Source organism: Mobula birostris, chromosome 9 (genome assembly GCF_030028105.1).
Source record: "Mobula birostris isolate sMobBir1 chromosome 9, sMobBir1.hap1, whole genome shotgun sequence".
Classification (NCBI taxonomy): Eukaryota; Metazoa; Chordata; class Chondrichthyes; order Myliobatiformes; family Myliobatidae; genus Mobula; species Mobula birostris.
This window is the reverse complement of record NC_092378.1, coordinates 23522355-23546848: the sequence shown is the minus strand read 5'-3', so window position 1 is coordinate 23546848 and position 24494 is coordinate 23522355. Positions and strand designations below refer to the sequence as shown.

The 24494-nt window shown below is 38.5% G+C and overlaps 1 protein-coding gene across 3 annotated transcripts in view; it reads right to left on the bottom strand.

The window, feature by feature from the left end:
- dock4a (dedicator of cytokinesis 4a) overlaps nucleotides 1–24494 on the bottom strand; it is a 365685-nt gene that overhangs the window by 205147 nt on the left and 136044 nt on the right. For all 3 annotated transcript variants that reach the window (XM_072267619.1, XM_072267621.1, XM_072267620.1), the window contains exons 8-11: nucleotides 21220–21371; nucleotides 3243–3324; nucleotides 1345–1405; nucleotides 1103–1250 (exon numbers count right to left, since the gene is read on the bottom strand). In XM_072267619.1, the coding sequence (XP_072123720.1) occupies nucleotides 1103–1250; nucleotides 1345–1405; nucleotides 3243–3324; nucleotides 21220–21371 (443 nt within the window). The remainder of the gene's footprint in view (nucleotides 1–1102; nucleotides 1251–1344; nucleotides 1406–3242; nucleotides 3325–21219; nucleotides 21372–24494) is intronic.

Sequence of the window (24494 nt, the reverse complement as noted above, 5' to 3'; positions counted from 1 at the left end):
TTATTATTATTCCTTTTTCTTTTTGTATTTGCAGAGTTTATTGTCTTTTGCACATTGATTGTTGTCTGTCCTATTGGGAGTGGTCCTTCATTGATTCTATTGTGCTTCTTGTATTTATTGCAAATGGCCTCAAGAAAATGAATCTCAGGGTTGGATATGGTGACGTATAAGTATTGTCACTTGGCCTTCGTGCAGGGAGTGTCTGAGTTCTCCAACTACCTGAGACTTTTAAAAACTGCACCACGGCCTTTGTAGCAACAAGACTAATCCAAGTATCAAAACAAATCAATTGCTGCGAGCAAGCAACCACCATGAGGTTGTTATACTTGCATGCCACACCCTGAGCTCCAATGAAATGATTGTTCCAAATAGTCAAACCCATTAGCGGTGATATTAAGTGACCAGCAAAAAAATGGCCCCCACCAGTCCCAAGCCAGAAACTGCCACAAAATAAGCAAGATAAGTGACTTATTCTCTCCACCTTTACCATGCCCCCCCACTCACGTGACCAGCATAATAAACCCTGCAGCATGGAATACAAAGCAGAGAGAACAGATACAAGGCTCCAACTGCCTTGATAGTAATGACCTATAAAATGAAAAGTGGGTCCAGAGACCCAGTCACCAGTAGCAGCTCACTTCATCTCAGAGGACACAACACGTGGAAGATAGGCTTGCTCAACTTTATGTATTGAGAGAAGGGTTGAGTAAACAGCAACACAATCTGGCCCATGCACTATGACATCTGCTGTGAAATGTCTCATACAACAGCCAAAAATGTGGTCTGTTTGCAAGGTTCAGCCAATATGTGTTATTTCTCTGCACTTTGTTTGCTTATTTTACAACATGAAGATGACTTTCAGATCACAATTATCAAAGCTTTGCACTTGGATGATAAATGATGCAGGAAATCTCTCATCAAAAACTGATTGGTTACTTTTAGAATTACTCAGCTTAAATCTCCTTCTGATGCCATCACAATAAGGTCCCTGCATGTCACTTAAGATGAACCGAATTATAACTTAAACAGCCCTTAGAGTAAAGCATCTCACCACTTGAACATCATTTTCAAGCAAAAAAGAATACTGAAAATGTTACTGTACATGTAGACTTTAAGCATGTGGTCCTCTTTAGAATCTCTGCTCTCCCTCTCAGTTTGGAGCAAGTCTGCAATGCTCAAGACTGCACAACCAAACGGGCGCCGATATTGTGCATTGGAAGCATTTTTCTTTTCTCCCGCTGCCATTCGACCTGAAGGTGTTAAACATATTTTCATTTTTAAAAAAATACCAAAAGAAATACATTTGGATTGTCAAAATACCTTGATAAGAAAAATAAATATTACCCAGTCTTATAATGTGAACAGTAATGTATATATCCTTTCTGAGATCACTGCTCCCCAAATCCTGAAAAGAGACATGAAAGCAGAACAGATTTGAAATACTTTAAATGGTTAGACATTTGTCTTTGCAGTTTCATACAGATGACTTACACGGAAGAAAGAACATTAAACATTAAAATTTTACCTACCCAACACCAGCATGACATATACTTTCATGAAATGGAAAATTGTAAATTCATAAAATAAATATTTAAAGTAAATTAATTCAAATCTTTCACATATTTGTTCTCATGCCAGATCTCTATTAAGGTTCCCATGACAGAGAAACTGCAGATGCTGGAAAACTAAAAACAGAAAATTCTGAAGAAACTCAGCACGTCATATAGCATCTGTGGAAAGAGGAACAATGCTGGTATTTTGGGTCACAAACACTCATTTGTTGTGATAAGTGTCCTGGACCCGAGACATCAACCATCTCTCTTGACACACGTACTTCCTGACCTGCTGAACTGTTTCGTGCATTTTCTGTTTTTAAAGTTCTCATGACTCTTCCTAGAAGGTAACATTAGGTGAGGTTGTACACCCAAACAGCTTCTTAGGCTTCAAAGAATATTCTATCAGTGAATTGTTACAACTTACAAAGATGAAATTAGAAATTGTACCACAGCACCCATGTTTAATTTCTCATTTACATTCTCCGCTGACTGGAGAAGCAGGAAGTAATCTGAGTGTAGAGGTGGAGGTGGTTGTGGGGTGAGAAACTGAGTAAGGACAGGTACAGGGGCAGAGTGTGGATTGAGGACATAACCAACTAGGACAAGAAATTGATGAGGTGGAGAGGAAGGACTAAAGCAGGGAGATCGAAAAGAGTCGAAGAGCATCTGAGATCATCCCATCCAAGAGGACATATCAAGAAGAACTTCAGAACATTAAGTGATGGAGAAACACAAAGGGATAGAACTATGGGTAGCCTTTGATCCTTTGGACCTGCGTGAAGGACTTGGTCCTCTAAAGACCTATATTCTTCTGGCATCAGGTTAAATGTGAGAGAGAGAGTAGTAGAGGATGAGAAAAGATCCGAGTTAACTCTGCTTCATGAGAAGTAATCGGTAGCATTCTTGAATCTTGGCTAATTATCAAAGTGGAAGAGGAATTGTCACATTTGAGGAGAAATTTCTTCAGTGTGTTTTATTAAATTTCTCTGCTCCAAAGAATTGGCATCATAGGGGCAAAGAAGAAAAGCAGCATGGATGCAGAGTCTCAAAATCACAAGAAACATAGATGGATTTGGTGTCTGGTATCCTATTACTTGTTATCATATGCATTAAAATGAGAACAAATCCTTCGTCACTGCATAGTTTAAATGATATGAATCACACAAAGGAAAATGATGTTAAAACTCTAAATAGCCCATCAATTCTTAACCACCCTTTGATCATGGCTGATCTTTCCTCTCAATCCCATTCTTCTGCCTTCTTCCAATTACTATATTATTATTGCACAGCCCAGAAATAAAATGCCATGCATTTACCTTATTTCCTCTTCCTGAATACAAAGTATGAAACTACTTATATGGGAATCATGACATAATATTAACAAATTATTCCAGGAAATGAGCAAACGGATTTATATTATGAATAATATGTAAAAAAGTAAGTGGTTCCTGTTTCACATCAAGTACTTTCCATTTTCTTATAATGACCAATAACACCATTACAAAATAGCTTTACAAAAGGTAGTAACCCACAATATTATTGCTAGAATGACCAATCACATGGATTTATTCATTCTAAAAAATGATTAACTTGATGGTAATCATGTTAAATCAATAAACCGAATGCTGAAGACAAACAATTTTCTAGCTTGTTTCTAATTAATTACACAATTAGGGTTTTACTTACAATGAAAAGTGTGCACTGTCTTTCCATTCTCTCTGGAAATTTTGGCAAACCATTTTTATTCAACTTTACAAAGAATCTTTCACTGCAAGAAAAAAAGATAATATTAGCATCTGCAGATAGCATTCAGGATTTTTCAGCTTTTGACACTTCATCATCTTTATGTAACATAACTGGCATCATCCCACTATCCAGCCAATTGGAAGAAAAAGGCCACCCACCAACTTGTGACTGATAAATTATCTCTAAATCAGAAGAGTCAAAACAAATGTTTTGCTATAACTGTTCTTTGAAAAATATTAAGAAGGTTAAAATCCTTAAAATAATCCATTCAACTGTTACACAATTTGGCATAGGACACGTAGCATATGGTGATCAATTGGTCCAAGAATGTTGGTGAATACACTACAGGTGCACATTCCTTTATCTGAAATTCTGAAATCCAAAAAGCTCCGAAAACTGAAGTTTTTTTCGCCGACAGCTGACGTCACTCAGGTGTGGTGTGGCAGCACTAGCAGAGGCTGCCAGACGTCAGTTGCGGCTCAGCTCTCGTACTGGTTACACATGCATTTGCTGTTCACTGATATTTTGTGTTCACTGTTGACACTTTGTGTTTAATTTCACTGTAAAAATGTCAAAAAGAGTTGCAGGTAACAATGAGAAAAAGAGAAGGAAGCATCTATCATTATCAATAACTCAGAAAGTGGAGTTACTGCAGAAGCTTGATCGTGGTGTGTCCGTGCGGCGTATTACTGAAGAAAATAGTGTCGGAAATACCACTGTACATGATTTAAATAAACAGAAAGACAAGTTACTGAAGTTTTACAGTGACAGTGACGTTCTACAATTATTCCAATAAGTCATTTACCATGTGTTTGATTTGGTTCGTTTGAAGCTGTATTTTTTTATGTTTTGTTGAATGTTTTCGTTGGAAACAAATTTTTTTCTTGTCATTATTCCCTAAACAATACAGTATAACAACTATTTACATAGCATTTACATTGTATTAGGTATTATACCTAATACAAGGCAGAGTACAAAGTAAATGGCAGGATAATTGGTAGTGTGGAGGAGCAGAGGGATCTCGAGGTACATGTCCACAGATCCCTGAAAGTTGCCTCACAGGTGGATAGGGTAGTTAAGAAAGCTTATGGGGTGTTAGCTTTCATAAGTCGAGGGATAGAGGTTAAGAGTCGCGATGTAATGATGCAGCTCTATAAAACTCTGGTTAGGCCACACTTGGAGTACTGTGTCCAGTTCTGGTCACCTCACTACAGGAAGGATGTGAAAGCATTGGAAAGGGTACAGAGAAGATTTACCAGGATGCTGCCTGGTTTAGAAAGTATGCATTATGATCAGAGATTAAGAGAGCTAGGGCTTTACTCTTTGGAGAGAAGGAGGATGAGAGGAGACATTTTAGAGGTGTACAAGATAATAAGAGGAATAGATAGAGTGGATAGCCAGCGCCTCTTCCCCAGGGCACCACTGCTCAATACAAGAGGACATGGCTTTAAGGTAAGGGGTGGGAAGTTCAAGGGGGATATTAGAGGAAGGTTTTTTACTCAGAGAGTGGTTGGTGCATGGAATGCACTGCCTGAGTCAGTGGTGGAGGCAGATACACTAGTGAAGTTTAAGAGACTACTAGACAGGTATATGGAGGAATCTAAAGTGGGGGCTTATATGGGAGGCAGGGTTTGAGGGTCGGCACAACATTGTGGGCCGAAGGGCCTGTACTGTGCTGTACTATTCTATGTTCTATGTTCTATTATAAGTAACCTAGAGATAATTTAAAGTGTACGGGAGGATGTGCGTAGGTTTGGTGTGCCGCTGGGTTCTAAAATCCACCGCGCTGAAACAGGTTAAATAAGGGACTTGAACATACGTGTTTTTTGGTATGGGGGGGGGGTCTGAAATCCAAAAAATTCTGAATCCTCGCCCCAAGGATTTCGGATAAGGGATTGTGGACCTGTATCACATGAATTTAGAAAACCAGGACAATGTCATTCACCTGACTGGGGCCATGATGTATTTTTATTGAATTATTCAATTAGACCATTGAATTTCTAAACCACGGAAAAGATTTCCCCTTCAAGTGTATATCCAATTTATTTTTAAAAAGTTTTAATTCCACCATCCACAGACAATGCATTCCAGAACACAACGAGCAGATAAATCATTGCATATTTCACTCTGCTACTTTTGTCAATCACCCTTCTACATTCTTACCCTTCTGTATTTACCCTTCCACATTTTTTTTTACTCTTAATGTGTACATGTCTGTGGGTGCATGCAGTTGTATATTTCAGTGTGAACGGGTAGATCCAGTTTTAAGCACATGCCTGTATGTGTGTCTCAAAGCAACCTTAAGTGCCTCTGTCAAATCCTCCCAACTTTATCCTCGCTCTTCTCAAGGACAATAAACCAAGCTTCTCCTGTCCATTCGCACACAAATTCTCCAATCTTTCAGGCCTGAATAGTAACACTCCAAACAGCTTTCTTTATATTTAAAAACTTGCTTTTTACTGTCCTTGATAAAACAGTGCCTAAGAATTCTTCTCAAGAATGACAGAACCAAAGAACACAAATTGTTCTAGTGCTATCTTTATTCTCATGCTGTTTTCTCAAAATGTTCTCAACTATGAACACATTCAAATAGGTCCACTTGTTGACATTAATTAATGTGAGAAGACATGTGTCCATTTCATAATATTGACTGGTTTCTGAAGGAATATTATGTTGTTTTATTTAAACTTCTTCCAACAGGGATTTGCAAATTTGGATTCCTTTTTAAAAAAAACTGTTTGGAGTCACATTTACTGTTTTCTTAAAAAACAGAAACAATTTGAAGATTTAAGTTTAAAAAAGGGAGTTGTAACATGAAAATAGAAAATAACATACATAAATCCTGAACTGACGGCCAAAAAGAGAAAAGATGATTTAGTGAAGGAACTCTTGATAAAATTAAATCTTTATGGATGGCAAATCCTTACAAAGTCTTTGCTACATCCTTGGTCTACAGTTGAAATACTGATTTATGAGTCTGCAATAAATCAATTTATTTTCTAATTTAATTTGTCTTGATGTTAATACTAAAGTAAAGGGTAAAGCCACAGAGCAGTGGGGAGCATGCTGAAGATGAAAAACTTTTAATTACCACTTAGCAGCATGTTAAAAAAACAGAACATTATAAATAGGTCTCGTACTCTTCATTTTGGATTGAGAATTGCTTTGCTGGACTCAAAGGAGTGGAATAAATGCAAAAAAAATGGAAGAAATAAATGTTCCAAGTGTTGCATCTGTTTAACATTTAAAAAGTAACACAAAAGATAATGCAAAGAAATGCATAGCACACAATGGCATGTATTTTCTACATGCAATGCAACTTGACTGCAGATTTGCAGCCTTCACAAACATGTTTTGACAGAACGGTTGTTTAAACTCTTATGACCTTCCAACAATGTCACTGCCCTACCACACTTTTGCATATAATAATAACCTTGTTCACAAGTTGCATCATCTCATATACATTTCCTGTAATATGCAGTGCTTATAAAAAGCACTCAGCCCCCTTGGAAGTTTTCATGTTTTATTGTTTTACCACATTGAATCACAGTGAACTTAATTTGACTTTATTGACACTGATTAACAGAGAAAAAAAATCTTTCATGTCAAAACAAAACCAGGTCTCTACAAAGTGATCTAAATTACAAATATGAAGCACAAAACAATTGATTGCTTAAATGTACACCCCCTTTAATATGACACACCAAATCATCACTGGTGCAGCCAATTGGTTTTTGAAGGCACATAATTAGTTAAATTGAGGTCTGTTTTTGCAGACCTGTGTGCAGTCAAGGTGTTTCAATTGATTGTTGTAAAAATACACCTGTATCTGGAAGATCCAACTGCTGGTGAGTCAGTATCCTGGCAAAAACAACATATAACCATATAACAATTACAGCACTGAAACAGGCCATCTCGGCCCTTCTAGTCTGTGCCGAACTCTTACTCTCACCTAGTCCCACCGACCAGCACTCAGCTCATAACCCTCCATTCCTTTCCTGTCTGTATAGCTATCCAATTTAACTTTAAATGACAACAACGAACCTGCCTCAACCACTTCTGCTCGAAGCTCGTTCCACACAGCTACCACTCTCTGAGTAAAGAAGTTCCCCCTCATGTTACCCCTAAACTTTTGCCCTTTAACTCTCAACTCATGTCTTGTTTGAATCTCCCCCACTCTCAATGGAAAAAGCCTATCCATGTCAACTCTCATAATCATAAATCCGCCTCATAATCATAAATACCTCTATCAAGTCCCCCCTCAACCTCCTACGCTCCAAAGAATAAAGACCCAACTTGTTCAACCTTTCTCTGTAACTTAGGTGATGAAACCCAGGTAACATTCTAGTAAATCTCAGTACTCTCTCTATTTTGTTGACATCTTTCCTATAATTCGGTGACCAGAACTCCAAATTTGCCCTCACCAATGCCTTGTACAATTTCAACATGACATCCCAACTCCTATACTCAATGCTCTGATTTACGAAGGCCAGCACGCCAAAAGCTTTCTTCACCACCCTATCCACATGAGATTCCACCTTTAGGGAACTATGCACCATTATTCCTAGATCGCTGTGTTCTACTGCATTCTTCAATGCCCTACCATTTACCATGTATGTCCTGTTTTGATTAGTCCTACCAAAATGTTGCACCTCACATTTATCAGCATTAAACTCCATCTGCCATCTTTCAGCCCACTCTTCTAACTGGCCTAAATCTCTCTGCAAGCTTTGAAAACCTACTTCATTATCCACAACTCCACCTATCTTAGTATCATCTGCATACTTACTCATCCAATTTAACACCCCATCATCCAGATCATTAATATATATGACAAACAACATTGGACCCAGTACAGATCCCTGAGGTACACCACTAGTCACCGGCCTCCAATCTGACAAACAGTTATCCACCACTACTCTCCGGCGTCTCCCATCCAGCCACTGCTGAATCCATTTTACTACTTCAATATTAATACCTAACGATTGAACCTTCCTAACTAACCTTCCGTGTGGAACCTTGTCAAAGGCCTTACTGAAGTCCATATAGACAACATCCACTGCTTTACCCTCGTCAACTTTCCCAGTAACCTCTTCAAAAAATTCAGTAAGATTTGTCAAACATGACCTTCCACGCACAAATCCATGTTAACTGTTCCTGATCAGACCCTGTCTATCCAGATAATTATATATACCATCTCTAAAAATACTTTCCATCAATTTACCCAGCACTGACATCAAACTCACAGGCCAATAATTGCTAGGTTTACTCTTAGAGCCCTTTTTAAACAATGGAACAACATGAGCAAGAAGACAAACCATGAAGACAAACAAACACTCCAAGCAACTTCGCGTAAAGGTTATTGAAAAGCACAAGTCAGGAGATGGATACAAGAAAATTTCCAAGTCACTGGATGTCCCTTGGAGTAGTTAAGTCAATCATCAAGAAATGGAAAGAATATGGCACAGCTGTAAATCTGTCTAGACCAGGCCATCCTCAAAAACTGAGTGACCGTGCAAGAAGGGAACGAGTGAAAGAGGCCACCAAAAGATCTATGACAACAACGGAGGAGTTACAAGCTTCAGTGGCTGAGATGGGAGAGACTGCGCATACAACAACTGTTGCCCGGGTGCTTATCAGTTGCAGCTTTATTAGAGAGTGGCAAAGAGAAAGGCACTGTTGAAAAAAAACTCACATGAAAACTCGGCCAGAGTTTGCCAGAAGGCGTATGGGAGACTCTGAAGTCAGCTGGAAGGTGGTTCTATGGTATGACAAAACCAAAATTGAGCTTTTTGGCCATCAGACTAAATGCTATTTTTGGCATAAGCCAAACACCAGACATCATCAAAAACACACCATCCCTACCATGAAGCATGGTGGTGGCTGCATCATGCTGTGGGGATGCTTCACTGCAGCAGGCCCTGGAAGGCTTGGATAAAATGAATGCAGCAAAATACAGAGAAATCCTGGAGGAAAGCCTGATGTGACTTGGATAAGATTAGTTTTCCAGCAAGACAATGACCAAAGCTGCACAGGAATGGTTTGAAGGGGGTGAGTAATTGTGCAATCAAGTATTTTGTGTTTTATACTTGTAATTAATTTAGATCACTTTGTCAGAATCAGGATTATTATAACTGGCATGTGACGTGAAATTTGCTAACTTAGCAGAAGTAGCTCAATGCAATACATAATCTAGCAGAGAAAATAAAATAATAAATAAATATGTATATTGAGTAGATTAAAAACAAGCAAAACAGAGATACTGTATATTAAAAATGCAGGCAGTTGACGGATCATCCGTCTTGGGTTCGTTGATCTCGTCACATGAGTTTCAGTATCGCGTAACCCTGCCACTTTGATCTGGCCCACGCCTTCATTCACCAGGTCCAATACTTGCCTTTATTGGATCTGGTTCCTCCTTGCACAGGTCATCAGGTTTGTGGGGGTGGGGCTAGAGTTAATCAGGGTGCGCTTAGGGTTAGTGAGGGTGTGTGCCCCCTTGGACCTTAGGATTAGGTTTGAGGGGGCTGTAGAGATCTGTTTTCACTTTCACATGCAAGAGTCTTTTTTCTGTTGATCAGTGTCAAAGCCAAATTAAATACACTGATTCAATGTCGTAAAACAACAAAACATGAAAATTTCCAGGGAGAGGGGAGTAAAAAAACTTTTTATAAGCATTGTAGCTTCCTCAGAGGCATCTTTGAATACCAGATTTGCAAATGCTGTAGGAACAAGAGTAAATTTTCATGAGCTTTGTTGCAATTTTTGCTTGCTTTAATTAAAGAAAACACTGATTTTCCACGGTATTTGTTTCTTTGAATTGACTTTAATGCATCAGTATTGGATATCATCTCACATTGCAGATTACTTTTTAATCCTTGTATGATTAATGTAAGTTAATGACAGTTGAATAAGCTGAGACTTTGATTTTCATATTTGGAGAAATATGACTGCAATGCTCAATGCTGAGTGTTTACACCGACTAATGTCCCTCTCACATTTACGCATATTCTGATCAGAATTGTCCACAGAACTAGCTATACTCAGAAAGCTGGAACAAAAGCATATTACCACAAAAGAGACAATAAATCACTAAAGGAAAATAAAAGTGCACAGTATATGGAATTTATTTTGCACCAAACAAAAAACTTGTAAATTGAATTATTGTAATTTATAGTTTTTTAAAAAATATGTATTGCAATGTACTGCTGCCAAACTACAATGAAGACATCTGCCGGTGATATTAAACCTAATTCAATACCACTGCAATTCTTGAGGTGCTCTTAGGCAAAGTTCCAGGAGTTTGATTGAACAACATTGACAGAATGGCAATATATTTTTAAGAGCCATGAACACTACCCCATTACTCCTTTTTGTTGCATTATTTGTTTCTTTATTAATAATGTTTTTGTGTCTTTGCACTGTTCTGCTGCTACAAAACAACAATCAAGTCTGATAATAAACTTGATTCTGATTCTGAAGTCAAAATGGTGCGTGGCTTGAGGGCAACTTCCAGATGGTGTTATGCTTATTCTTTTGCCGCCCTGACCTTCTGCAGTTGGTAGAGGTTGTGAGTTTGGAAGTTGCTGTCTAAAGTGTCAGTGTCTTAGTGAGTTCTTCCAGAACATCCCAAAGACAGTACAATCTGCTAGTACTGCCCGATTTCTCTTTTCTTGCTTATTTAAATCTTTGCAAGTCACTTAGATAAAATTAGTCTTCTTCCAATAATTAATTTTAATTTAACATTTGAGGGGGGATCTGATTGAAACGTATAAAATTCTAAAGGGTTTGGACAGGCTAGATGCAGGAAGATTGTTCCCGATGTTGGGGAAGTCCAGAACAAGGGGTCACAGTTTGAGGATAAAGAGGAAGCCTTTTAGGACCGAGATTAGGAAAAACTTCTTCACACAGAGAGTGGTGAATCTGTGGAATTCTCTGCCACAGGAAACAGTTGAGGCCAGTTCATTGGCTATATTTAAGAGGGAGTTAGATATGGCCCTTGTGGCTAAAGGGATCAGGGGGTATGGAGGGAAGGCTGGTACAGGGTTCTGAGTTGGATGATCAGCCATGATCATACTGAATGGCGGTGCAGGCTTGAAGGGCCGAATGGCCTACTCCTGCACCAATTTTCTATGTTTCTATAGTTAATATACCACAACCTTTACTTTGAAACAAGTTGGAACATCATCATCAGTGTTTCAAGTCACAACATTTTTTACAAATTCTAACAATAAACTCAGAGTGGAAGTCTCATTGGTAATAAACTGCTGGCCCGCTGAACGCCGGCGGCATCTCGTCAAAATATTTTACTTTGCACTATCAGACTTAATGCAAAAGGCATCTTCCAGATTGCAAGATAAATATATTCCTGCTCAGAGCAAGTTGGTCAACAGCAACCTGGAAAAGGCCAATGTCAGTTGTTCTGACTGCCTGATATTTTTTATTTGGATTGCAAGTTGGGTTTGTTTGTTTGATATACATATTACAAATAAACATTAAAGTACCATGCAGTTTTCATGTTGTGTAAAAAAAAAATTCCTGCTCAGAGCGAGTTGATCAACAACAACCTGGAAAAGGCCATTGGTTTCATTCACAATAATGGCTGGACAGGGTACAGAATTTCTCTGTAAACCAACATTATGGTTACATTTGTCAACTCAGCATGGCCCCATGCATAAGCAGAAAGCAGTTCAAGCATGACAAGTATTCGCATTTAAATCAAACCACTGAATTTTACATTTGAATCATATTTGCTTGCGAAATCAGAATCAATATTCTCCCCACAGCTCAGTATTTTACCCAGATTTGCTAAAACAAACAAAACTTCCTGCTTTAACCAAAATTTTTAAAAAGCTGGGTATCTGAAATAGAAACATAAAATGCTGGAAAGTTCGGTGGTCTAACAGCAGCTGAAGGAAGGGACTGAAGCAGTTCTGATTAAGGGTCGCAGGCCCAAATGTTAGCTGTTTCTCAAAGTCACATACACAAGTACATGTGTACACAGGTTCAAGGAAAAACATATTTGCAGCAGACACACAGGATCATATAAGCAACATTCACTAGGTAGATTAAAAACTACACATTTTTTGCAACGAAGAACACAATTTGAACAAAATAAGTCCACTGCAGACCAAAGTGGTCAAAGAAGAGGCAGTGGATCTCATTTACTTAGATTTTCAGAAGGCATTTGATAAGGTGCCTCACATGAGGGTGCTTAAGAAGATGAACTCCTATGGTGTTTTCGGAAAGACACTGGCATGGATAGAGGATTGGCTGACAGTGAGTGTGAATAAAGGGGGTCTTTTCTGGTTAGCTGCCAGTGACTACAAGTGTTCCACAGGGAGTCAGTATTGGTACTGCTACTTTTCATATTGTTTGTCAATGATGCTAGATAGTGGAATTGATGGCTTTGTGGCAAAGTTTGCAGATGACCCAAAGATAGGTGGAGGGATAGGTAGTGCTTAGGTCAGTCATAACAAAAAAGTGTTTTACTGTAAATCTATCATATCCAGATACTAACATTTTTTAACCATTTTTAGAGACACAAATCACGGTTTATTGCTCCACTCTCCATCCTCATCACAAGTGTTCCCTGATAATTCCCTCACTACTTCCCATGGAGACACAAAAGTCAGCAGATACTGGAATCTGCAGTTAAAAACAAACTGTTGGAAGAACACAGCAGGTAGAGCAGCATCTGTGGAAGCAAAGGAATTGTTGATACATCAGGATTGAGATGCAGGGTCTCAGCCCGAGATGTCAACATTTCCTTTCCTCCCCACACCACAGACACTGAGTTCCACCAGCAGTTTGCTTTTTGCTCAGATGAAAGATCACCTGGGTAACAAATCGCGACATGAAAGAGTCATTCCCAGTCCAATTAACATTGCAAAAAGTCCTTGTCGTGAATCACTGGTAATTTGGTTCAAAACAGCCTGATATTGTTACACTTATAGAACGGTATCTTGTAGATAACACACCATCATTCCTGGCTACATTTGATCCACTGGCAGGACAGACCCACCAAAGGGGATAGTGTAGTGTTAAGTGGTTGAATCCACAACTTTGACTCAGGCCCTACAAAGTCTCAGAGCATCAAATCAAACATGGGGAAGGAAGCAGCTGACTGACAATGCTCCTATTGTTAATACTGTCCGATGGCAAATGCCAGCAATAATTGGAAGGGACTTGAGGATAGAATGACAATAATTTTACTGCATTATACACAGAATGCCTGGATTATTTTCTCACCATGATCAGAACATCCAGGGATACTATTGCCTTTACTTTGTTTTTGAATTGTCCACACTGTTCCAGCTGAGGCCTGCACAGTGATCGTTTGAAATTTGAGAATGACGTTGTTACTGTGAGATATATTTTTTTCTACTCAGAACGTCAATACACTATTAACTGCGTACTACCATCGTGCATATGAAATCAAGGTAGCTTACTTTTCGGCACTCTTCAAACTTGTGCCATGCAAAGACAATTTACATTTTAGTCCCCTCTGCAATAAACTCCTTTTTGTCATATTTTTCTCCATCTCACTTTCTTCTCTAAGTTTCATGAATCCACTAACCATTCTCATCATTATCTTCTTTGGCAATCCAAGATCTGGATTGGGCCTTGTTATTTATATTTAGCTTGTGATCTTATTATAAAAAATGAGCTCATCTATTTAAAAAAAATCCTAATTAAATCCCCAAGAAGCTTGATGTGCAAATATTTAGAAAATGAATGCATTATGCTAATATGATCAAAGTTTCTATGCAAATTAGGTCAATTACGCAGTAGAATATTTCCCAGAAGTAACTAATCTCAATTCCTGCTTTCATAAATCTGAACAGTATATTTATTAAACTAAATCAGAGTCCTGATTCAATGCAATGATTTTAAAACAATGATTTTGGTTAGAGCTACAAAATTGACTTTCTCCTGAAGAACTGCAATCAGAAAAGATTTGCTACATGTGCACAATCACATGGCATACAGAGTGTTTGGAGACATATGGCAAAACTGGGCTAAAACACAGCAGATGGTTGATTACATGAAAGTGCAGCATGTTAACAGAATTCAAGCTTCTGTAAATTGGGTTTTCAGTCAGCTTTTGTAGATATTCAGTCAGTGGAGTATTGAAAATAAAAATACAATGTTTTTAATTTTCGTTTTAGAAATGGCAAATATCCAAATACATATTTCTTGGGATAATTTAGTTTTTGAGCCTTAGCCTTTCAAAATCTACTCTCCCAGAAAAAGTACTTTATATCACTATTAAAACCAAGTAGATGATAAGCAAGAGGAATAACATGAGTAGATTTGGTGCCTTTTATGCAACTAATTTGGGCTCCAGTTCAGTGAATTAACTGTGTGTGGCTGATATTTCAATTAGCTTTCATCAACTAGCTTCTGCATGTGACTATAGCAGGTGAACCTGATACACTAGAGTCACATTAGGTGCCTCTTGGGCCTAACTATTCCATAAAAATATTTGGTCACAGTATCCAATTTAAGTTTCTTTAAAATTTTCAGTTTACAGCATCAGAGAAAATGATGATAGCTGAAATGTTTCATATTTACTTTTCAATGGAATACTTGCCAGACTTGTGAAGGTGCTCAACTTACTTCCTGGTATTAATTGATTGATTTTTTAAAAAAGCATCTATGGTTTGCACATTGAGGCAAACAAAAATTCTTCCTATTCTTACTTGGATCAGGTCAGGAGAGTAATGGAATACTCTCCACTCGCCTGGATGAGTGCAGATTCATCAACACTCAGGAAGCTTGACTCCATCCAGTAAAAGGCAGCCCACTTGATTGGTACCCCTTCCACGCGCATCCAATCATTAATGAACAGTTGTCACAGTGTGTACTGTCTACAAGATGCACTGTAACAACACACCAAAGCTACTAAGGCAGCACTTTCCAGACCCATAGCCACTACCATCTAGAAGGACGAGAACAGCAGGTACCTGGGAACACCACCACTTGGAAATCCCCTCCAAGTCACTCACCATCCTGACTTGGAAATATAACACCATCCCTTCATTGTTGCTGGGTCAAGATCATGGAATTCTCTCTCTAACAGCACTGTGGGTGTACCTACACCTCAGGGACTGCAGCAGTTCAAGAAGGCAGCTCACCATCACCTTCTCAAGGGCAACGAGGGATGGGCAATAAATGCTGGCGTAGCTGGTGACGCCCACATCCCGTAAATGAAAAAATAAGAATTTATATGAAAACCTGTGCAATAATATGAATGAAAATGCATCTTAAGAATTGGCTTCTGCTAATACAGTGGTTGCTGGTCAATCAGAGCAGCCACTTACTTGGGACAACTTTTCAAGAACAAAAACTAATTGAGAAAATTGCCGGAATTCCCTTCATTTATTTGGACACTATGCTGCTTAATTGGGACAAGAGACTGTTGCCAAACAGGTTCTAACTAAGGTCAGTTGCACATTCTTGTGTGGCTGTGCTTAGAACTAACAACTTTTAAATAACTTCAGTTGCGTGTGTTGTGTTCAAAAAACAATGATTTGTGTCCATGATCATTAGTGAAAAATAAGCAGCAAGCCAAATCAGTATTATTTTGTTCACTGCGGTTTCAAACATTCAGGTTTGTTAATACCAGAAGTACCTGGGAGTGAAAATCAAAGAATTTCATACTTCAACAAGTTAGGAACTATTAAAAATTTGAAGGTATCGACAATTGTCTTGAATGTTACAATGAACAGGAAGATTTGGAGAATGTATTCATCGATAGCAATGTATGAAGGTAGTCCATTATCTGCACTAGGTGTCTGCTCTGATTTTGTTCATTGCGTATGTTTGATTAATTCCTCTGTCGATAACTATTAGGAACTTATACAGTTTTATAATATTACTATTGGTAGTGTTTTAATTTGTTATACATTTTATTTAAATATATAGTTTGTCACTCAGTTTGTCTTCTTTAATACCCTTTTAACTAATGCCATGAAACTTTGGCTAATTGAAGCAGCCACTTAATTGAGCCAAAATGTAATGGTCCTGTTGTCTCCCAACTCACCAGAATCCACTGTATGCTTTTATCAATGCAAACAACAGGAATTCTGCAGATGCTGGAAATTCAAGCAACACACATCAAAGTTGCTGGTGAACGCAGCAGGCCAGGCAGCATCTCTAAGAAGAGGTACAGTCGACATTTCAGGACCCTGACGAAGGGTCTCGGCCTGAAACGTCGACTGTACCTCTTCCTAGAGATGCTGCCTGGCCTGCTGCGTTCACCAGCAACTTTGATGCGTGTTGCGTATTCTTTTATCACTTGCTCACTGGGCCACATTTCCGAGCTGGCCCACTAGATGGAGCACATTGCTAAGATGCGACATTTCATGCTGGGTTTTTTAGGCTTTGCTGTAGAGCAGTTGAAAACACTTCACAGTTATCTAGGATCTCTGATCATTTAAAAATGTCATTAGGGAATTGAATAGATTTCAGGTTTCAGCAAGAAAACTACTTTGCAAAATGAAAGAGTGGAGAATCAAGCAGAAATTCCACAAAGCACATGCAATCTGAATATAAGAACTTGTGAAATTTCTAGTTCATTCTTCACTCTTTCATCTCCAATGACATGACATCAGGTGTGTGGGAGAGAACATCTGGTGGGATACAGAATGAAGTGTAACAAGTCCTCCTGGATACAAACTTATATGAGAAGGCTAAATACATCACCAACAAACATAACTACATCCCATTAGCCCTCTGGAATACCAACCCTCTGTGCCAAAATGCACAACTGCGACTGATAATGTATTTTTGATCTATCCATGCTTTTAGGCTAAAGGATTTGCCAGTTGGTTAAATTCATATTCCCAAACATATTCCATTGAATAATCAATTAATGACCTTGTGGCATGTAAACTTCCTCAGGAAACAGTAATGGAAAAGCAAATAAAAATTACTGTTGTTGCACATATAAAAAAAACAGAAAATATTTCAAATATTCAACAGGTCAGTTGGCATTTAAGAAATAAACAGATAATGTCCCAAGTCAAGACCTTTGATCAGAACTGGGAGAAGTTAGTCTTAGGGAAGGGAAATGACCACTCCTCCTTCTCTGCAACTTTTGCTCACTTTGTCTACTTTTAAAGCATTGTCAAGATCTGCAAGGTTAACTCTGTCTCTCTTTCTACCAATGCTAACTAATCTGCTGGGTATTTCTGACATTTGCCTGCTCAAGAGAAAGTAAAGGAGTGGAGGCAAAACATCGTGATGAGTGATGTAAGCTAAGATTTCCATTCAAATGTAAACACGAGGAATTCTGCAGATGCTGGGAATTCAAGCAACACACATCAAAGTTGCTGGTGAACGCAGCAGGCCAGGCAGCATCTCTAGGAAGAGGTACAGTCGACGTTTCAGGCCGAGACCCTTTGTTCAAATGTTGTTTTGTATTACCCATTACCTTGTCCTTGCTTCTGTGCTGGTCAACAACAAGACTTCTGTTTCTATTGGATTTTTAATCTAGTAAAAAAAATCACAGGAACACCTACAAAGCATCCTCAATGAAAAAATTAGAGTTGCACAAGTTTTGTGGTAAAGTTTGGCGTCAATGTTTAAACAACTATATCGAAGGATGTGCACAAACCCCAGACCTGAAGATGAAGATGATGTGATTCCCAGCAGATTTAGAGTTAGTGCAGATGGTTAGAGAAAGCATGAAAAAAAATTAGAAACATGGAAATTTTGGGGCAAAGTTAAGGCAGGAGGGAAAGCATGGTTGAAACAAGCAGTATATTGCTAGTATGGAAACATCAAGAACTCCATTTAAGGAGATCAGCGATGACAGCAGATTGGAAGGATGCACTAAGAGTATATTACAGGCCCAAAAGTGTTAAGGCTGATAAATGGACTAATAACCACTGGTAACTCAATCTGCAGCAGAAAGTAAGGCACTCAGATTATTGGAATCTTGCAAAGTAGCAATTCACCATGATTTATTAGGTTATTGAAGGGTCCCAAATTCAGTTTCCAGGCCATAATGAGAGCTCGTCTGAAGTTTAAGGATAGAATTCCGGCAAACAAGCATTTAAGAATAACACCATCTTCAAGAGGTCACTTACAGATCATGTTTAAAAAGGCACATGAGAAACTCCAATCATGTGTTTCCCTAGTGGTGATAAAACTGCACCAATTGTATTTGGCCACCTCCAGAGTGTACAATAATGTTCAGCTAAATTGAAGTCAAAAGCTTTTTACAACAGCTTTATCCGATGACCCCCATAACCCTCAAACTATAATCAAGGCTATTGGAAAGCAAGATTAAAAAAGTATAAAAATTGAGCTGAAATATTAAAATCTGGTGATTGTTTGTCAAGAACATTCACATTTAATTAAAACAGCGTTACAACATTCTGCAGTCTGGGTGGTCAGTGCTGTTATTTAGGAGCTTAATTTAAACATACAATGTATTAAAAACAAAACCACTAGGAAGCAGTTGGGAGAATTAACCTATCTATTTTATTACCACTAATCCCAAGGCAACCTTTTGCTCTAAGTGGTAAGGCGCAAACTACATTCCTTAATTTCAGGACTGCTTAATTGTGTGTTATGGTTCAGTGCTCTGAAATTAGCCAGGAGTCTATTCCACAGCCTGGAAAACTTCATTAAACAAAATCTATTTGACTGTGGAAGCCAGTTCTATGCAACACCATCAAACAGGTGCTGCTCCATGCAAATGTAAGACAGAGGTAATTGCCAAGATCTGATCGCCAGAGTGGGATTGTAAATCAGAAACTTGCAATATCTAGAAACAGCAGCCATCAACCTGCATGAACACAGTTAGGCATGAGCAGCATGAGACCCTTTGTCCTTGTTTCATGGTAATGAAGTATTAATCTTCCCAAACAGAGGCTACTCTGTAAATTGGTGGTGCTTTCTTTGTATTATGCAACCAAACTTCAAACCTCACAACCTCCCCAAACTTTTCTGTTAGACAACTATAGGCCGATAACTAGTCTAATTCTATGCTATTATACTGCTAGATAATCAGCTTTCTAAAGGCAAGAATGCTTTTATCCTATTTAATGAAGGATTAAGAAAATCACCACCAAAATAACAGAATAAATTAAAAGTCCACTTTAACTAAGAATTTGCTCTAAGTATTTCTGCATGAAAGGCTTTTTTAATTTCACACATGATGAGGAAAAATTGTTATTAAACCACATAACCACACCAAATTAAGTTACTTCATAGTTAGACCTCAACGGGTTTCCAGTTGATATTTTTGAGATGAATCATCACTTGTCCTCAACTCCCACATGAACAAGAACAGCCATTATTGGACATCCTTTTGATTCAAATTGCTCAGAAGATGAAAACAGCCAAGTCATTTTTGGGGCTGTTGCAAACCAAAGCTTTAGAAAAGGAAGATATACATTTGGTTATGGCTTTTTATCCAGGGAAAAAGACATTTTATTTGAGTAACATGCTGAAATTTGATATAATTAACAAAATTAATAAACAAACCGACTACTAAAAAGCCTAGCTTGAACTGTATTATTTTATTGCTCCAGAGATGGAGACCTCTCTGAGGTGGACTCCATCATAAATTGCATTCAGCACAAGTCAGGTTTCAACAACGTACAAAAACACTGCATCGGATGCCCCATTGTCTAAAGAACTGGTCACTTTCTCTACTACAGTAATCATCATCAAGTTTCTGTGAACTATACATGTCAGCAAAACCTTAAAGTGGATCCTAAAATAAAGCAGAATCATTTGGGTCCAAAAACACTCATAAACACCAGATTTCGTTTAAAATTTAGGATTAAACTGATCATTGCACTATGTTATAACTAAAAATTGTGTGCAGCCTTTGTAAATTTCTGATAAGTTAAAAAAAACAATGCTCTCATATGAGGAGATAATCATTGGTTAGGATACTTTTTGACAAATTGATTTTCAGAGGTATTAATCAAACGCCATTGTTCATGATAGTTTATAAACAAGTGTCCCATGTCTTAGTTTCAGACTATATTCTACTCTGAAATTAGAGCAAGTATAAGAAAAGCTGATAAACCAAACTTTTTTCGGGTGTTCATTGGTAGCGTTTGAATGAGAGACATAACCCTCACAGAACCTTTGCTGAAATCGCCTGTTACGTCGATAGCAAGGTTCCAAGGTTGTCAAGCCAAGGGGTGGTAGTGGGGACAAGCTCCCAGTACCTAAAAGTGCTCCTCACGGTATGTGCCTCAAATAGCCTCTGACAACTAAGTCCAACTCCTGGCCTTCTCATGTGGCTTAGCCTCTAAGCCCAGCAGAACTGTTTCTACTGACAGGAGATGGGGCGAAGGCGGGTCCTGGCGCCTTAAAACCAGTGCTTCAGGTAGCTGGAGCTCATCAGCCTGGGAAGGCAGTCCATCTAAGAGAGGGAAACTCTGATTTCAAACCTCTGCTGCCTTGGAGCCATACCCACTGATGGGAAGGGCTTCGGGAGTAAACCCTGAGGACAAATCTGGAGCTGGAGTCCCTAAGGCAGTTCAATGTTGCCTTCAACCTCGTTCTGGCAACTCCTGCGACGACACTGGTGCCAAGCTGTATCGGCCCTTGCCCTTCCCTTGGACAACATCGGTGTCATGGAGAGGGGAGACTTGCAGCATGGGCAACTGCCAGTCTTCCATACGACCTTGCCCAGGCCTGCGCCCTGGAGAGGACACGCCAGTGTAGCCTCACTGCGACGGCACAACACGGAAAGCAGCATTTTTTTTTTTTTTTAACTGAAGCAAGACTTTCCAGGTGCAGATCCATGGTCTCACTAGACTAACGGATGCCACCACCACATCAACAGCAGACGAAACAGCAGGTTTACAGTGTACAAGATCTATTGCAATCACATACAAGAGTCAACTGTTGTTCCTAAAACAAAACCATGTAAGATCACCTGATGGGCTGATTCTCCCGGCTGTCATAAATCGAAAAGAAGACCTCAAGTTCTTCCCCTAAATTAGCACACATCAAACTTTTCATTTGAAGAAAGAGGTGGTGGGTGCTTGTTGGAATGGGGGTATCCTTCTTTCGATGTCTGTGCTCCATCTGAAATTAATTAAAAAACACAAAACCCAAGATTAGAAAACTGTCAATCCCATCTACAGCTGTACAATATATAACAGAAAGAATTCAATTCTATTGTCCTTGGAAAGATGTACAGTTTCTCCATAAATCAGAACTCCAGCTCACTGTGATCCTGATCTGGTGGTGTAGAGGCAAAGCTTCAACTTTGAGATATAATATTTGATTTTCACAATATTAACAACATTCACTGCACTGATTCAAATAGCATTTTTAACATGCAAGACAGACATGAAGTCACTGAAAATGAACATCGAGAGGTGGGAGGACATCGCAAGCGACCACTCTCACTGGAGGCTGGAACTACGCAGAGGTCTAAAAAGAGGAGAGGAGAAGCTGAGGCTAGCTGCTAAAGAAAAGCGCACTCGTCGGAAAAACAGCGCCAAGATAACACTGAAGGACAGCACCTTCAAGTGCAGTCGATGCAGCTGAGACTGTCACTCCCGTGTGGGCCCCTACAGCCACAACAGACGCTGCTCTAACACAGACTGAAGCAAGACCTTCCAGGCGCAGATCCATGGTCTCGCGAGACTAACGGATGCCACCACCAATAGTTCAAAAATGCTGGCGTGTGACATATCACAGCATGTACCATTGATCTTAAGTTAAGATTCCATTCCATCATAGTTTGCTGGGAGTAAATTTTTTATGACACTTATAGCATGGTCAATAGCACATGGCAAACCCAATAAAGAGCAGAAACACCTGCTCTCTTGAACGATGAGACTTAAGAACAAAGAGAAAGAAACAGATGGAGGAACACAGTAAATTAGAATCAAATTCGGAGAAAATTGGAATAAGCCTTACATTTAGGGAAACACAGAAGAAATCAATAATAATTTAAAATTTTGACATGCTGGCAAAGTCCAATAACAACTTTCAATATTCTAGCATCAGTTGAAATTGTTCCCATTCTGGGTAATAGAGGTTGTTTGATGTTTCATTAATGATAACAGGGATGTTGTCAGGACTTGAAGACCTGAGTTACATGAAAAAGTTGAATAGGTTAGGACTTTATTCTTGAGAGCATAGCAGAATGAGGGGAGATTTAAAAGGTTTACAAAATTATGAGGGGTATAGAAAGGAGGCTTCCCCCTCCCCCGCACTGTGGTTGGGTGATACCAGAACTAAAGGTCAAGGGTTAAAGGTGAAAGGGAAATGTTTAAGGGGAGCATGAAGGGGAACTTCCTCACTCAGAGGAGAATGTGCATGTGGAATGAACTGCCAACGAAATGGTGGACGCCAGATTGATTTCAATATTTAAGAGACGTTTGGACAAGTAAATGGATGAGAGGGGTTTGAAGGGTTATTGTCCACGTGTAGGCCGATGGGACTTGGCATGATAATATTTCGGCACAGACTAGGTGGGATGAAGGCCTTGTTTCTGTGCTGTAGTGCTCTATGCCTCTATAACCCTTATCATTATAAAGTTACTTAAAACTATTAAATTCTCACCCTATACAGTGAATTCCAGTTAATTGGGACCCATCAGGACCAGTACATTTTGGCCCAATTAAGCCCCGCCCCAATGAGCAAAAGTTTCATGGGAATAGTTAAAAAGGTATTTTTTAAAAAAGACAAATTACCGTATAACTGAGCAACAAATTATATATTTAAATGAAGTACAGAACAAATTAGAACTCTGCCACTACAGTACTGTAAAACTGTGTACTGGTTATCGATGGAGGAATTCATCCATTGTACACTGCCATGTTCTTATGATTGACTGTTAATGAACAAAATCAGTGCAAAGACCAAGTGCAGATAATGCCTAGTGACCGTCTTCATACAATGTAGCCAGCAGATCTTCATTTTCATTCTAACATTCCAGGTGATTGTTGATATCTTCAAATTCTTCATAGTTCTGAACTTGAAGTAATGAAATCATTCATTTCACTCCTGGCTGTTTCCAGCATTTCCAAGCCTTAATGCTTGAAACTGCAGTGAGCAAAGCAGTTCTGAATTGTCTTAATATTCTTTGCTGGACTGCAGTTACACGCCGTCTTTATTGTCAATATCTTCCTATTTCATATACAAGCTTAATAAAAGAATATCTTAGGTGCTAAACATCAGACAGACTCAAAAAGAAAAATAATACAATAGATTACAGTGGATTCTGGTTAATTGGGACACATCAAGACCTGTACATTTTGGCCCCATTAAACAGCTGCCCCAATTACCCTAAGATTCATGGATATAGTTCAAAAATGCATAATAAAGGCAACCCCATCTGAGTTACAAATTATGTATTTAAATGAAATAGAGAACAAATTAGAACACAACCAATATCTCTACAGTACTATAAAACAGTATTAGTTCCTAAGAGTTATTGGAGGAATTCATCTGCTGTGTTCTCTTGATCAACTGTAAATGAATAAAATCAATGCAGACACCTAATCAGATAATGGCCTGTCTTCATACAATGCCTTTGACAGCTGCATCCTCCAAATCTTCATTTTCATTGTAACATTCAAGATGTTTGTTGATACCTTCAAACTTTTCATAGTTCATCTTCACTCCCAGCTACTTCTGGCACCTCCAAGTCTGAATGCTTGAAACCACAGTTTTGAGCAAAACCATTCTGAATTGTCTTACTGCTTATTTCTTGGCAAATATCAATCACATGGAACTAACATCTTGATGAATGACAAAATTAATGATCATTCATGACATCATTAACACAAATTAGCCATTACAAAACCTGTTGGAACTTCTGCCACCTTGCAGTTCATATTAACTTGCTAATCTCTACCACTTCCCTGTAGAGAAGAATGTAATGATAATAGGTCCAATACTACAAAACTAATTCATGTAAATTTGCTGCATTTAAGTAGTAAAGTGGGATCATGGTTACAGTTTTGTAAGATAACGTTAGTCATCATGAGGTGTGGAGTATTAGCATATTACAAATTTTCTTAATAAATTACCATAATAAATTAATTACATTGCTAAAAATACAGACCAATTAATATTCTGAAAATAATAAATGCTTTGAAATCAAATAATGATTTGAACTGAAAAATAGGATATAGAAATATCCATGACACTAGGTTAAATTGACAACAACAAAGCCCTGTAGAATATTAT